General features: G+C 35.9%; 1 protein-coding gene across 6 annotated transcripts in view; it reads left to right on the top strand.

The window, feature by feature from the left end:
• Nucleotides 1-17074, top strand: part of RPS6KC1 (ribosomal protein S6 kinase C1) — a 220801-nt gene that overhangs the window by 116331 nt on the left and 87396 nt on the right. For 5 of the 6 annotated variants that reach the window (XM_054479238.2, XM_063672232.1, XM_054479265.2 and 2 more), the window contains one exon: nucleotides 3035-3127. The exons of the other annotated variant lie outside the window; for it this stretch is intronic. In XM_054479238.2, the coding sequence (XP_054335213.1) occupies nucleotides 3035-3127 (93 nt within the window). The remainder of the gene's footprint in view (nucleotides 1-3034; nucleotides 3128-17074) is intronic. 6 annotated transcript variants of the gene reach the window in all.

Below are 17074 nucleotides of genomic sequence, written 5' to 3'. Positions count from 1 at the left end.
TTGCAAGAATAACCTTACTAAATCACTGTTTTCATTGGGTTATTTCTCATAGAAAGACTTGTTGTCTAGACTTCGGAGACTGTATAGTCAAGACTTTTCTTCTCGGCATTCAAGGCCTGTATATAACTGACCCTAAGTATATAATTTTATTTTCCTCTGTTCTCCAATTTGAACAACTTTTCCCCACCAGGCTAATGCTTTCCAATTGTATACAGTACAGAATAACGTTTTCCTAATCTAATTTCCACATAGCATTTAAAATCACCTTTAGTCCCACATCTTTCTGAGACCACAGTTTTTCATACACTAATGATTTATCTATGTAGTCCCGTATTTTTAAGAGAGTGTTTTGTTGTTATTTAACTGTTCATGTATTTGTCTTATCTCCTCAAATAAATGGTGAACTTCTTGAGGTTAGACTGAGCCTTTTGATAATTTATAGCCCTTTCAGTTATCATGCACATAGTGGGTACACAGTAATTATTTGTTGAAAGATGCAATAGGGATTTCATAGTTTGCTTTCTTTGCTCTTTAAATTGCCAAAGTGAACCAATAACTTTCTTTGGAAACTGAAAGAAACAGTGACATCTGTGAATAAGGAGGTATAAATAGGAGATAGGGATGTTGGAGATACTTGGCCATATTTTCTAGGACAAATGTAAGAGATTAAATATCACTTAAAGTATTCTTTTTTCCCTCCTTATGACTTTTCCTTAGCATTCCTTTTGCCAAAATCACAAGCAGTTCTTGTTCTTGTAGCAAGAGGCAGCAGCAGAAAAGAATTTTTAATTTTCAGAATGTGTTCGTTAGTAAAAGGACTGGAAGCTTTAGAATAGTAGTTGGAGTTCTTCCACTGTCTCTCTTCCTGACCACAGACAAACACTCCAGCATTCTGAGAATCCCTTTATTCATCTGTAAAATGGGAATTATATAATACCAACTTCCTGTAAGTACATCACCTGGTATGGGGTGAAGAATAGAGATGAAACAATATGGGTGAAGAATAGAGATGAAACAATATAAATGAAGATAGAAAAGACTGTTTCTACTGGCCGGGTGTGGTGGCTTATGCCTTCAGTCCCAGCACTTTCAGAGGACGAGGTGGGTGGATCACCTGAGGTCAGGAGTTCGAAACCAGCCTCACCAACATGATGAAACTCTGTCTCTACTAAAAATACAAAAATTAGCCGGGTATGGTGGTAGGCGCCTATAATCCCAGCTACTCAGGAGGCTGAGGCAGGAGAATTGCTTGAACCCGGGAGGCAGAGGTTGCAGTGAGCCAAGCTCGAGCCGCTGCACTCCAGCCTGGGCAACAAGAGGCTATTGCTGTTACATGTCTGTTTACATATTATAACACTAAAATACCTTGCTAAATGTTTTTATATCCCTCAAAAGTGTCCCCTTAGTTTTTAAGCTTATAGGGAGGCAGAAATGTATCCGTTTTTTTTGTGGTACCTAGCTCAGCACCTCATAAATTGAGACATTAAATAAATATTTTTGAAATGTATCTAAGAAGCGTAAATTAAATCAATTTAAAGATTATTATCTAGTCTAATTGTCACTATCACCAACTTTCTCAAGCATCTTTAGAAATAAAAAGTCTCTTTTAAAACTTAAACATCATTTCAGGTACAGTTAAATTATTATTTGCTTGCTAAATCTGAAAACAAAACAAAAAAAATTGAAAACAATTAGAATTGCTGCTTTTAGAAAAATTCACAAGTGGTAGTTTTCCCAGTTGTAAATGAAACCTAATTTTCCAAGTAACCTCCCTCCCTAGATTCCCTCCTTTCTCCCTCCTCTCCTCATTTTTGCTTTCCCTCACATTTTCCAACTAACTAAATACTAGCAATATGCTAGGCACTGTGAATGTAGACATGAATAAGGTGCATTTTCTATTCTCAAGGAGCTGCCTGTCTGGTGATGTTGGTCTGTACAGGGACTTAAAGTATCAAAAATGGTATCTCAGTAATTCCCTTACCATGGTGTTTGATCAGGATATTTTATCTTCCATTCATAGGGTCAGAATGTTTCCACTGTATTCTAATAGATTTTTGATAGCAATAAGGTCTGCTCTAAGTATGTAATAAGGTTTTGTGTCTCCTGTTGTCCTCTGCAGCATCACCATTTTAATACAGGATCAATGTAGCAGTACTTTATAGTTGTAAATGTCGTATGGAGGTGCCCTTAGAATTCATCTAATTTAATGGCTTATATTACTGATAGGGAAAAACTAAAACTAATAAATGGAAGTTGGGATTATTTTAAAATTGTGTGCAGAATTTAAGTCTTCCTTCCTATGTTTACTGATTTTTTAAATCTTTTTTTTTTTGTAGCTAACAGACTGTTTTCCACATCACAGATATTCAAATATTTGAAGAAAAATTTCTTTCTCTTACAAATCATCTCTTAAGTAGGCTCAGTTTTAGTAATTATTGGTTATATGATGAAGCTTCTTGATTTTTCACCATTATTGGTAATTTTTCTGGTTGAATTTGAATGGACCAGTCCCTCTGAAAACACATAATACATAGTGTAACAATTATAGAACTGTAGCTTTATGATGAGAGAGAATGGCTTGTGCCCCTCCCTCCCCATGTGTGCTTATTATTATATTGTTTTTTAGTTCCCCGACTTCCAAATTACTCTTGAGGTATCTGGGGTAAATATAAGACTGGGATTGATTGTTGGCCCAGTTATCCATTTGTTACAAAGTTTTATGATAGCTGTATGGTCTGAATTGAATTATTGCTCTAGAAACTGTATCAGCTCATTAATTTTTCTTTTTAAAATTTTTTTCAATATTATGATTTATTTACTTGCAACTTTTTTTCTTGCTTTTTCTTTTTGATTTTCTTTAGTTTTTATTTTTAAAAATTTTATATTACAGACAAACAGAAACTTCTTCCTTTCATCTTTCCATTCTCTGATTTATGATGAATTTACTTTCCTTTGGCCTGGCATTTGCTTCAGCAGGCAGCCTTCCTTCAAGTACCTCCCTGATTGATGTATAATCTTTGATATCTTCCATTAGCCTCCAGGATCACTAAGTTCAAGGCCCCCTTGGAACCTAAGGAGCCCTGCCGAGGAGCTGAAGGCCTTCAGAGTCCTTGGGGTGATTGACAAGGTAATTCTTCAGTGTCTCTTCAAGAGTTCAGTCATAAATCGACTGCATGCTGACATTCTGTCTTTGAAGCTTTGGATCTTAAGGATATGAAACAAAAGGAGAAAATGACTCAAATGCATCTGCACTTTAAAATAACAAAAGCAGAAGAGAAAAAGCTTTTATCTGAGCAATTCATGTAAGGTCATGCAAAATATATTTGAGCTAAAGGAGAAGGTGCATATTTGTTGGCATTCAGTTGAGTAAGGGGTTTGGTTTTATAAAAGTGTTATAGCAGAGTAAAGATGTACTTTGTGTTAATTACAATTGTGAGCCAGTAGTTGTTCAACATTAATTAATACAGTCATTGTAATGGTCAAAAAAGTGGAATCCCCTTATAATTACCATTTATTGAGCACCTACTATGTGTCAGACCCTATGTTAGGCATTTTATGTGAAACAACTTAATCTTTCTTACAATTTTATTTGCATCTTGGTGGAAAAGTGATGTTTAGAGCAGATTAAATAACTTGGCCCAAAGTCACATAGCTAATTTAGGATGGTGCTGGGATTTGAACATTAATTTTTGAGACTCAAAAGCTGTACTTTTTCTAGTACACTAACCCCTCACTTCACACCCACATGCATTTTAATTTTAGGGGTAAAAATACTGGCCTCACAGAGATATCTGCCATTGTGTATGTGCAAATTTGGTGACATCTCACACCAAATATTAACAGTACTGTTGCTGTCAGATGGTTTACAAGTGTAATTTAAAAGCCACAGACAACAAACCATGTTTTAAGTATATTTGCTCAACCACCGCTTTACCATTCAAAGTAAATAAAATGCTCTATTTAATATTAAGGGATAGGTTAATATAGATAATTTTTCACCATTAACCATTTTTTATGAAGCACCTTAATGTTCATTTTTAACTTACTATACATTATTTGTAAAGTATGCGTATGATTCCATGCTAAAATTGAGCAATATGTAGTATTCTCTAGCAATTTAGACAGTAAAAGTTTGAAGCATTCCAAAGGGAACATTAAGTTGGATATTACATAAAGCTGTCCGTGTCTTAAGTTCTGGCAAGGATCATTTTTCTCAAATTCATATTACTGAATTTTGAACTTAAAAAATTCTAAACAGTAGGATTTTTCTTTTTTTAAGAGCCTGAAATATTTTCATAACCGTGTTTTCTGTGGCTTTTCCAGTTTGGAAAACATTCAGTTTGAGAGTAGATGAAGACAATATAGTAATTGAGTAGTTTCTAGGTTCTCAGATTTCTTTGCAGGCAAGTATACCTTCTTGAGGTACAGTGTTTGCCCCCTCTCTTAGGTCTATTTCTTTGACAAAGTATGGCCTTTCATTGCTATGCTATAAGTGCGAGTAAGTTACCTTGAAGTCCTAGTAATAGCTATTAGTCTCACAGGTTTGTTTAAATAAGGGCTTTTGGCTGGGTGCTGTAGTTTGCACCTGTAATCCCAGCACTTTGGGAGGCCGAGGTGGGCAGATCACTTCAGCCTAGGAGTTTGAGACTATCTGGGCAACATGGTGAGACCCTGCCTCTATAAAAAAATAGAAAAAGTAGCTGAGCATGTAGTCCCAGCTACTTGGGAGGCTGAGGGGAAAGGATCCCCTGAGCCTGGGGAGTTTGAGGCTGCTGTGAGCCGTGGTCATGCCTCTGCACTCCAGCCTGGGTGACAGAGTGAGACTCTGTCTCAAAAAAAAAAATAAATTAAAAAAAAAAAAAAAAAAAAAATCAAATCTTTTAAAAAAAAGAAAAAAGCCAGGTGTGGTGGCTCACGCCTGTAATCTCAGCACTCTGGGAGGCTGAGGCCGGTGGATCCCTTGAGACCAGGAGTTCGAGACCAGCCTGGGCAACATGGTGAAACCCCATCTCTACCAAAAATACAAAAAATTAGCTGGGCATGGTGGCACACACCTGTAATCTCAGCTCCTCTGGAGGCTGAGGCAGGAGAATCACTTGACCCTGGGAGGCAGAGGTTACAGTGAGCCGAGATTGTGCCACTGTACTGCAGCCTGGGCGACAGACTGAGACTCTGTCTCAAACAAACAAACAAACAAACACAACAAAACAGGAAAGAAAGAAAGAAAATAGAAGGACTTTTGACAGTAGAAGAATTCCTAAGTTCTGCTGAGGGATAATTTGATACTGTCTTTACTTACTTTGTTTAGCTGGGAAAAGTGTTTGGTGTTTAGAAGGTGACATTTAACCTTTTTTTTTTTTTTTAATTGACAGAATCTCATTCTCTTGCCCAGGCTGGAGTGCAGTGGCACAATCTTGGCTCACTGCAGCCTCCACCTCGTGGGCTCAAACAATTCTTCTGTCTCAGCCTCCTGAGTAGCTGGGATTTACAGGCACACACCACCATGCCTGGCTAATAGTTTTTTGTATTTTTAGTAGAGACAGGGTTGCACCATGTTGGCCAGGCTGGTTTCGAACTCCTGACCTCAGATGATCCACTCGCCTCAGCCTCTGAAAGTGCTGGGATTACAGGTGTGAGCCATGGTGCCTGGCCTAACTTTTCTTAGTAGAGATAAGGGAATATGTATTTGGGGAATTAAGAAGCTTTGGGAATTAATAAGTCTTTAAAATTTGTAACATATTCCTGTGAAAACAAAAGTAGGTATAGGCCGGGAGCTGTGGCTCATGCCTGTAATCCCAGCACTTTGGGAGGCCGAGGCGGGCAGATCACCTGAGGTCAGGAGTTCAAGACTAGCCTAGCCAACATGGGGAAACCCCGTCTCTACTAGAAATACAGAAATTAGCTGGGCATGGCGGTGGGCACCTGTAATCCCAGCTACTCGGGAGGCTGAGGCAGGAGAATTGTGTGAACCTGGGAGGTGGAGGTTGCAGTGAGCCGAGATTGCACCACTGCATTCCAGCCTGGGCAACAGAGCCAGACCCTGTCTCAAAAAAACAGGAAAAAAAAAAAAAAGCAGGTATGTTGTTGAAAGTTGAACTGTTTTTTAAAGATAAGTTACTTTCCATTGTACTGAGGACTACCTAAAATTTGGGTTTTAGAAACTTGAAGTATGGAAAATAAATGTTGAATAAATTCAAAAGGTTAGAAAATAGCCAGGATATATTGATCTAGTCCTACAGAACACAGTTTCTCTGATTCTGTTTCATTACAGTATTTGTTTTTTATGAGTTATTTTGAGTGTTATCTATTAACCTAGGAAAAATACAGTTCTGAATTGAACTGCATTAGGATTAGGATTTCACAAACTTTTATGTAGAAAAAAATAAGGCAGATTTTTTATTAATATCTAGACTGTAAGCTCTGTGAAAACAAAATTGTGTCTTTCTTCGTCACCACTATGTTCTCAGTACCTAGAATCGCTTGGCACATAATGGATGCTCAGTAGATATTTGTTGAATAAATGAATTGAAACTTAATTAATTTTAAATATATATAGAATGACACCTACTGGTACAATATGAGACTGCTACCTGGTACGATTATATGAGGTGACAACTCAAAGTGTTTACCCAGAGGGATAGTAATTCCATAGCTGTATGTTGATTTAGTATTCAAAGAGAAGTAAATGACTTTCTCTTCTTCAATTGGGATTATAAAATCCCTCATTAACATAGATACACAAAAATTGTATATGAAGAATAGCCAGAAAACAAGGAAATGTTTAACCTGATTTAAAAAAATGTGTAGTCTTCAAATAGTTGAGGGTTGTCTTGAATAGGGGAACTATATAATGTTTTCTCTAATCTTGAGGGTGAAAAGGGCTATTAATTGTGTCAGAGCAACAGGTGCAAACTAAAATCATCTCAGATAAAGCAGGAAGTCTGGTTTCTCTGTGAAAAAGGTAGTTAGGGAAGAGACTTGCATGTTAATATCCTCATAGGATATAACTAGAACCAAATTAGTACAAATTCAAGAGAAACAAAATGTTGCTCATGATAAGAAATACCTTTTGAGAATTAGCATATTGACCAAAGGTATGCTAGATTCCTTTAGCTCTTATGAATTTCTTGTCATTTGAGACATTCAAGTGAAGGCTGAAAGATTGATCGTTGGGATGCTGTAGAATGAACTGGATGGAATTTTACATTAGATAACTTTTAAATATTTCTTTGATCCTGCAGGTTTATTTACATAGTCTTTGTGTAGCAATAGCAGGGGAGAGTAGAAATTAGTGGAAAAAAAACTATGATGGGATGAGGAGGATGCATTACTATTATTTTAATATAAGTTTTTATAGACATGGGTGCAATTCTTTGTGTTGTATTTGTGTGGTACGAATATACGGGATGTGCTTATATTTGTATGTGTATAAAGATTGTTTATATATGGTAATTTGTAATTGGGTTAAAAGAGTCTAGATTGGTAGTTTGGTAGTAGAATGCCCAAGTGCTAAGAGAGTTTCTGAGAAAGGTCACTGTTGTATAACTTCTCTATAAAAAGTATAAAGGAGCCCATAGTTTAGTATACAGTAATGTACCAATGTTACTTTCCTGGTTTTGATATTGAATTAGAACTATATAAGGTGCCACCACTGAGGGAAGCTGGGTGAAGGGCACACGAGACTGTTTGTACTGCAGCCTCATGTGAGTTAAAACAAGAAAAGGGTAAGGGGAAAATTGATGACTTGAAACCCAGGGTACACTAAGATTTGATTCCCTCATGGCCAGTTGACTCTTCTGGTTTGTGTGTAGCCTGAGTCATTCTGTGTGTACATGTGTGTATGGTATTCACAAGGAAGATCGGTGAAGATCGTATATCTGGATCGCTCAAATTTATTGTCACTGAAAAACAACTTAAATATGCTTTGCAAGTCATTGTTATAAGAGATGACACACACTTTGTAAGTCTAGACTATTTACTAGGTCAGATGCCTTCACATTTTGTAATCAAGATAGCTTCCTAACTTTATCTGATGCCTGCCAGGCAGAATTCTTAAGTTGACTTGCCATTGGAAAAATGTAGGCATTTCTATTTTGTAGCTAAAATATAATTGAGAAAATGTGTGGAAATTGCTCAAATTGAGTAGCTGTTGAAAGATTGGTACTTATTTTTTAGGATACCTAAGTAATATCTTCTCGGATAATATGTGGAAAAATGTGTATTTGGAACACAGAAGCATCAATATTCGGGTATTTGCTCATTAAGGGAACACTGGATTGAACTGGATTAAATCAAAAGGGCATAGCACAACATTTTTTAAGTGCTAAAAGGAAAGAACTATCAATGCAGAATTCTATATCCTGTGAAAATACCTTTCAAGAGTTAAGGGAAAATAAAGGTATTCTCAGATGAAGAAATGCAAAGAGAATTTGTTGCTGACCAGCCTACCCTAAAAGAATAAAGTGCATTCTCTAAACAAAGTGGAAACAATACATGCAAGAATCTTGTCACGTTAGGAAGAAGGAAAGAACATTGGAAAGGGTAAAATACAAGTAAATACAATGGATTTTCTTTCTCTTTAGTTTTGGAGATTATCTTTTATGGTTGAAGCAAAAATTCTAACACTCTCTGATGTAGTTCTAAGTTTATGCAGAGAAAATATTTAAGGCAATTATAAATGAGGGAGAGTAAAGGGACATAAAGGAAGGTAAGGTTTTTATGCTTAGCTTGAAATGGTAAAATGATGACACCAGTAGATTGCAATGAGTTATGTATATATAATATAACTAGAGCAACCACTAAAAAGCTTTTTAAAGTATACATTAAAAAATGCTATATAGGCTGGGTGCAGTGGCTCACACCTGTAATTCCAGCACTTTGGGAAACCGAGGTGGATGGATCACCTGAGGTTAGGAATTTGAGACCACCTGGCCAACATGGTGAAAACCTGTCTCTACTAAAAATACAAAAATGAACCAGCATAGTGGTGGATGACTGTAGTCCCAGCTACTCAGGAGGCTGAGGCATGAGAATCGCTTGAATCTGGGAGGCAAAGGTTATAGTGAACTGAGATCACGCCACCACACTCCAGCCTGGGCAACAGAGTGAGACTCCATCTCAAACAAACAAACAAAAAATACTATAGATAAACCAAAATGGAATTCTAAAAAATGTTCAAATAGCCCACAAAAATTCAGGAAAATGGAAACAGAGAGAACAAACAGAATGCAAAATATAACATGCAAACTTAAGCCCTAATACATTATAAATATACCAGTTAAAAAACAGAGATTGATATTGGATTAAAGATATGACCCAACTTTATGGTATTTATAAGAAACTCACTTCAAACATAATATAATGAGATATATATATGATATATACACATATATCATGATACATATGTATCGTGATATATATATGATATATACATATTTTATATATCATATTATGTTTGAAGTGAGTTTCTTATATACCATGATTTACATATCATGATATATAGTATATATCATGATTTACATATCTATCATGATATATAGTATATATCATGATTTACATAGGATATATAATGATTTATATATGATTTACATATCATGATATATTTATATATCATGATATATAAATATTTAAATATGATATTTATATATCATGATATATATAATGATTTATATATCATGATATATATATCATATATATGATGCATATATATGACATATATACATATATATCATGATATATATATCATTATGTTTGAAGTTTCTTATATATCATGATATATATATATGTAAAAAGTAAAAGGATGGAAATGACATATCATGCATACATTAAAGAAAACAGGAGTGGCTATATTAATACAAGATAAAATATGCTTCATACCAAAGAAAATTATGAGAGACAGAGAGGACATTAGATAATGATAAAAGGACAATCTACCAAGAAGAAATAGCAATCCTACAAATGTATATACCAGACATCAGAACTGTAAAATATATGAAGCAAAAGCTGATAGAAAGTGAAAGGAGAAATAGGCAGTTACAGGTGGAGACTTCAACTGTCTCAAAAACTGATAAAACGGTTAGACAGAAAATCAGCAACAATACAGAAGAACTCCGTAATACCATCAGCCAACAAAATGTAACTGACTTTTATAGAACACTCTACCTAAGAACAGCAGACTACACATTCTTTTTCAGTGCCCATGGAACAGACCATTTCTAGGGCCGAAAAACCTCAACAAATTTGGAAGTATTGAAATCATACTGAGTGTGTTCTCTGACCATGTCTGAATCAAATTATTAATCAGTAACAGAATGATAACAGGAAACTCTCCGAATACCTAGAAACAAACAGTTATACTACTAAGTAATTCATGGGTTAGAGAAGAAACTCAAAGGGTATTAAAAAAAACGCATATAGTTGAATGAAAACAAAAGCAGAACATACCAGAATTTATGGGACACAGCTAAGCCAGTGTTCAGAGAGAAACTTATAGCACTAAATGATTATATCAGAAAACAGGAAAAGTCAAATCTAGGTTCCTAACTCAAAAGAACTAGAAAAAGAACAAAATAAACCTAAAGCAAGCAGGAGGAATGTAAAGAGCAGGAATCAATGAAATTGAAAATAAAAAACCATAGACAAAAATTATTGAAACGTAAAGCTGGTTCTTTTCAAAGATCAATAAAATTGACAAACCTCTAACAAGAGAGACAAGAAAAGAGAATACACCAATTATTACTGTCAGGAATGAAACAGGTATGGATCTTGCCTACATCAAAAGGATAACAAGGGAATACTACAAACAGCCCTATACATGTAAATTTGATAATTTAGATGGAATGGACCAATTCATAGAAAAATACGAACTACCACCTAAAATAAATAGATAATTTGAATGGCTCTTTAACTATTAAGGGAACTGAATTTATAATTAAAATACTACTAAGATAAAATCTTGAGGCCCAGATAGTTTCACCAGAGAATTCTACCAAACTTTTAAAGAAAAGTCAACACTGGTTCTACACATTTTCTTCCTGAAAATGGAAGAAAGGGAAACAGTTTCCAGTTCATTTTATGAGACCAGTATTACTCTGATATCAAGACATTAGAAGAAAGAAAACTATAGACCAATATTCTCATAAGTGTAGGTATAGAAATCTTCAACAAAATATTAGAAAATAGCAACAAAATCTAAAATTAATTCTATACCATGAATTTATTATTTAAATTCATTTAAATTCATTAATTTCGTTAAATTCATATTTATCTTTTCAAGAAAACCAACTTTTCATTTCATTGATCTTTTGTACTTTTTTTGCCTCAATTTGATTTATTTCTGCTCTGATCTTTATTTTCTTCTACAAATTTGAGGTTTGGTTTGTTCTTACTTTCTAGATCCTTGAAGTACATCATTAAATTATTTGAAATTTTTCTTTTTTTAAAAAATATGGGCATTTATTGCTATAAACTTTTCTCTTAGTGCTGATTTTGCCATAGCCCACAGATTTTGGTATGTTGTATTTCCATTTTCATTTGTTTCAAGAAGTTTTTTAATTTTCTCAATTTCTTCATTGACCCATTGGTCAGTCGGGAGCATATTGTTTAATTTCCATGTGTTTCTGTATTTCTGACGTTCCTTTTGTTATTGATTTTGTGTTTTATCCCATTGTGGTCAGAAAAGATGCTTGACATGATTTTTTAAAAAATTCGTTCATACTTGTTTTATGGCCTGTTTTGTGGTCTGTTCTACAGAATGTACAATGTGCTGATGAGAAGAATGTGTATTTTCTAACTGTTGGGTGAAATATTCTGAAAATGTCAGTAGGCCTATTAGATTTAGTGTGTAGTTTAACTCTGGTTTCTTTGTTGATTTGCCGCTGGATGATCTGTCCATTACTGAGAGTGGCAGTTAGAGTCTCCTACTATTATTGTATTGCATTCTGTCTTTTCTTTATTAGATCTATTATGTTTATTTTATATGCTTGGTTTTACAATCTTAGATTTGTAGTCTGTTTTATCTAAGTAGAGCTACTCCTGTGCTTTTTTGTTTTCCAGTTGCATAGAATATCTTTTTCCACCCCTTCACTTTCAGTCTATGTGTCTTTATAGGTAGGGTAGGTTTCTTGAAGACAGCATATATTTGGGTCTTATTTCTTTATTCAGCCACTCTGTGCCTTTTAATTAGAGAATTAAGGCCTGGCACAGTGTCTTATGCCTGTAATCCCACCACTTTGGGAGGCCAAGGTGGGCAGGATCACCTGAGGTCAGGAATTTGAGACCAGCCTGGCCAACATGGTGAAACCCCATCTCTACTAAAAAATACAAAAATTAGCCAGGCATGGTGGTCTGTGCCTGTAATCCCAGCTACTTGTGAGGCCGAGGCAGGAGAGTCTCTTGAACCCAGGAGGCAGAGGTTGCAGTCAGCCGGGATTGCGCCACTGCACTCCATCCAGCCTGGGTGACAAAGCAAGACTCTGTCTCAAAAAAAAAAAATTAAATTCAGTATTATTGTTATTATTGATAAGTAAGGACTTACTTTAACAATCTTTTTTTTTTCCTGCTTATTTTCTGGTTATTTTGACACTCCTGTCTTTTTTCTTGTCTTCCTTTGTGGTTCTGTCTGTCTTTGAGGGTAAGTACTTTTCTCTGGTAGTATGTTTTAATTTGCTGCTTTTTATTTTAGTGAGCGTCTTACAGGTTTTGTGCTGTGGTTGCCAGTTACCATGAGGCTTACAAAAAATATCTTACAAATATAACAAGATACAGTTCATCTTAGGCCACAAATAATAAGAATAGAAACAAAGGCAAAAAAAAAAACTACACAAAAATAATCTGCAGTTTAACATCATCACCCCCACATTTTGACTTTTAGTTGTCTCACTTTACATTTTCTATATTACCTGATTTGATAAAATCAGTGGATTTTGCATCACTGTTACAGTAGTATAGGATCCTGGGTTTGTTTATATACTTAATTTCACCAGCGTTTTTTCTTTTTTTTTTTAAAACCTTTTTTTTTTCCCTTCAAATTGAAGAACTCCCTTTAGCATTTCTTATAATGTAGATCTGATGGTGGTGAATTCTTTCAGCTTTAGTTTGAGAAATAGTTTCTCTCTCCTTCATATCTGAAGTATAATTTTGCTGAATACAGTATTCCCGGATGGCAGTTTTATTTTTGGTTTGTTTTTTAAGCACTTTGAAAATGTTGTTTCACTCTTGTCTGTGTGGTTTCTGTTGAGAAGTCTTGTCGGACAATGTGGAGGTCCTTTATATGTTATTTGCTTCTTTTCTCTTGTTGTTTTTAGGATCCTCTCTTTGCCCTTGACCTTTGAGGGTTTAATTATTATATGCCTTGAGGTAGTCTTACTTGGGTTGAACCTATTTTGTGTTCTGAGATTTTTTTGTATCTGGATATATCTTTTGGAAAAATTTTTGTGTATCTTTTGGAAAAATTTCTGTTATTTCTTTGAGTAAGCATTCTAGCCCTTGGTGTTGTTCAGCTCCCTCTTGAACACTAATAATTCTTAGCTTTGGTCTTTTGAGATAATTTTTAATATCTTATAGGCAGCTTCATTCTTTTCCATTCTTCTTTTTTCTCTTCTGATCATGTATTTTCAGATAGCCAGTCTTTGAGCTTTCCAGTTCTTTCCTCTGCTTCATTCATCTGCTTTGAGAGCCTCCAGGAAGTTCTTCAGTTCAGCAAATGTGTTTCTCAGTTCCAAGACTTCTGTTTGATTTTTTGTTTTTGAGACAGTGTCTCACCATATTGCCTAGGCTTGACTGCAGTGGCACAATCGTGGCTCATTTCATCCTCTATTGCCTAGGATCAGTGATTCTCTCATCTTAGCCTCCGGAGTAACTGGGACCACAGGCTTGTGCCACCATACCTGGCTAATTTTTTTGTAGAGATGGGGGTCTTCCTATGTTGCCCAGACTGGTCTTGAACTCCTGGGTTCAAACAGTTCTCCTGCCTTGGTTTCCCAAAGTGCTGGGATTATACCATGCCTAGCCTCTGTTTGATTTTAAAAGATTATTTCAATTTCTTTTTTTAAAATTTTTTTCTTTTTTTTTTTTTTTTTTTTTGAGACAGGATCTCACTCTGTCACCCAGGCTAGAGTGCAGTGGTTCTTGGCTCACTGCTGCCTCCACCTCCCAGGTTAAGGTGATTCTCGTGCCTCAGCCTCCCAAGTAGCTGAGGCTACAGACATGCGCCACTATGCCTGGATAATTTTTGGCATTTTTAGTAGAGATGGGGTTTCACCATGTTGGCCTGGCTGGTCTTGAACTCCTGGCCTCAAGTGATCCACCTGCCTCGGCCTCCCAAAGTATTGGAATTATAGGCATGAGCCACCGTGCCTGGCCTAATTTCTTTTTAAAATTTCTTTGATAAATTTTTGAGTTGCTTTTGTATGTTATCTTGGAGGTCACTGACTTTCCTTATAACTACTATTTTGAATTTGTGGTTAGAGAACTCACAAATTGCTTTCTTGTTAGGATCAGTTGCTGGATTTTTGTTTTGTCCTTTTGGGGAGGTCATGGTTCCCTGTTTGCTGTTGTTTCTTGCGGGTGTATTTTATGTCTTTGCATTGAAGGATAGTTATTGATAGATATTTATAGAATAGTTATTTATTCTAGTTTTTTTTCTGTCCATCTTGTTTCGGTTTCTACTGGATATATTTGCTTAGTGAATCTTTACATCTAGGTAACTGCCTCTTTTTAGATCTAGGAGGTACCTTAATCTTGGGTTGACCTCGGCTCTGGTAAATGATCAGAGTGATGCCTGCTCTGAAGGTGAGAGGTCCCAAAGGGATTAGGCTGGCAGTATGTTAAGGCTAGCTAGAGGTTTGTGCCCGGAAGTCCATACCTCTTCTGCTGAGCAGCCACTCAGATTGGGCATCTCTGTTTGCTGAGTAGCAGAGCAGACTTTCCAGGGTTGGGGGTGATAGTTCCACCTCCTGTCTTTGTCTCTGCCTGTCCTCAGGAATATTTCTCCCTTTAGGCAGTCACGATGCTTCCAATGGATTAAGGTGGGGACAGGTCTCCTGCTTGGGAACCCAAGATGTTGGGGAACCTGGATGACCCCCTCAGTCTTACCTTTTCCAATATAGAAATGTGAGTTGGGTGGAGGGAGGGCGAGATTTTCTGCTTGGTGCCAGGCAGAATGGAGGGGGAGGGGTGTCACATATGTGGAGGTCTGATTCCCTTACCATCTGTTCAGAGTTGTTTTTTGTTTGTTTGTTTGTTTGTTTTCTTACTTCTCCATGGCCCCAGGAATTATCTCATTCTCATATTTGAGTTCCACGTTGTTACTGGTAAAAATCTTGGCACTTATATATTTGTTTGTTTGTTTGTTTTTCTATTGGAGAGGGGGGAGTGAAAACAGCTTGCAGTTATATTTCTATGTATGAACAATGCACACATAAAAACTGGAATTAAAAATACAATACCTTTATAATAATATTGAATTACTAGATGTAAATATAACAAGACATACGAGCTTTTATGCTGTAAACTTCATAGCACTGATGAAAGAAATCAGAGGTCTGAATTATTGGAGAAATGTATTTATTAGCAGACTCACCATAGATGTAAATTCTTTCCAAATTGATACACAGTTTTAAACACAGTTTCTATCAAATTTTCAGCAAGGTTTTTTTTTTTTTTAAATGTAAATATAGACCCGATTATTCTAAAACTTATTTGGGAAGTTATAGGAACTATAATAGCTAAAATAGTTTTCAAAAAAGAGTAAGGTGGGAGAGTCACTCTGTTTGATTTCATGACTTTACAGTAATCAAGATTGTGTGGTGCTGGTGTAGAGACACACACATAGAGAACAGCATACCAAATGTAGACATAGTCCCACAAATATGGCTAATTGATTTTTGACATAGGTTCAAATCAGTATAATGTAGGAAGGTTAATATTTCCAACAGATATTGCTAGAGTAATTGGGTATTCTCTAGCAATAAAAGTGTACCTTGGCCAGGCATGGTGACTTATGTCTGAAATCCCAGCACTTTGAGAGGCCGAAGTGGGTGGATCACTTGAGGTCAGGAGTTCGAGACCAGCCTGGCCAACATGGTGAAACCCTGTCTCTACTAAAAATACAAAAATTAGCCAGGCGTGGTGGTGGGTGCTTGTAATTCCAGCTACTCCGGAGGCTGAGGCAAGATAATTGCTTGAACCCAGGAGGCAGAGGTTGCAGTGAGCCGAGATCATGCCAGTGCACTACAGCCTGGGTGACAGAGTGAGCCTTTGTTGGAGGAAAAAAAAAAAAAAAAAAAAAAAAAAGTGTATGTTGACATATCCTCACACTTCTTAAATTTTTTTTATTTTTAATTTTTGTGGGTACATAGTAGGTGTATGAATTTATGGGTTATATGAGATATTTTGATACAGGGATGCAATGTGTAATAATCACATCAAGGGAGATGGGTATCCATGCCCTCAAGCATTTATTCTTTGTGTTACAAATAATCCAGTTATATTCTTTTAGTTATTTAAAAATCTGCAATTAAGTTGTTATTGACTATAGTCATTCTGTTGTTTTATCAAATTCTAGTTATTATTAATTCTATTTTTTGTACCCATTGTCCCTTCCCACTTCCCCTTCCGAACCCTACACTATCCTTTCCAGCCTCTGGTAACCATCCTTCTACTCTCTGTCTCCGTGAGTTCAATTATTTTAATTTTTAACTCCCATAAATAAGTGAGTACATGCAAAGTTTGTCTTTTTGTGCCTGACTTATTTCACTTAATGTAATTTGACCTCAGCTTCTATCCATGTTGTTGCAAATGACTGAATCTCATTCTTTTTTATGCCTGAATAGTACTTCATTTTGTATATATACCACATTTTAAAAATCCGTTCATCTATTGATGGGCACTTAGATTGCTTCAAATCTTGGCTATTGTGAATAGTGCTGCAGTAAACATGGGAGTGCAAGTATTTCTTTGATTTATTGATTTCCTTTCTTTTGGGTATATACCTAAGAGTGGGATTGCTGCATGGTAAGGTAGCTCTATTTTTAGGTTTTTGTGGAGCCTCCAAACTGTTCTCCATGGTGGTTGT

The sequence above is a fragment of the Pongo pygmaeus genome, chromosome 1 (assembly GCF_028885625.2).
Source record: "Pongo pygmaeus isolate AG05252 chromosome 1, NHGRI_mPonPyg2-v2.0_pri, whole genome shotgun sequence".
NCBI lineage: Eukaryota > Metazoa > Chordata > Mammalia > Primates > Hominidae > Pongo > Pongo pygmaeus.
Note: the sequence above shows the minus strand (reverse complement) of the source record. Positions and strands in the feature narration are given on the sequence as shown.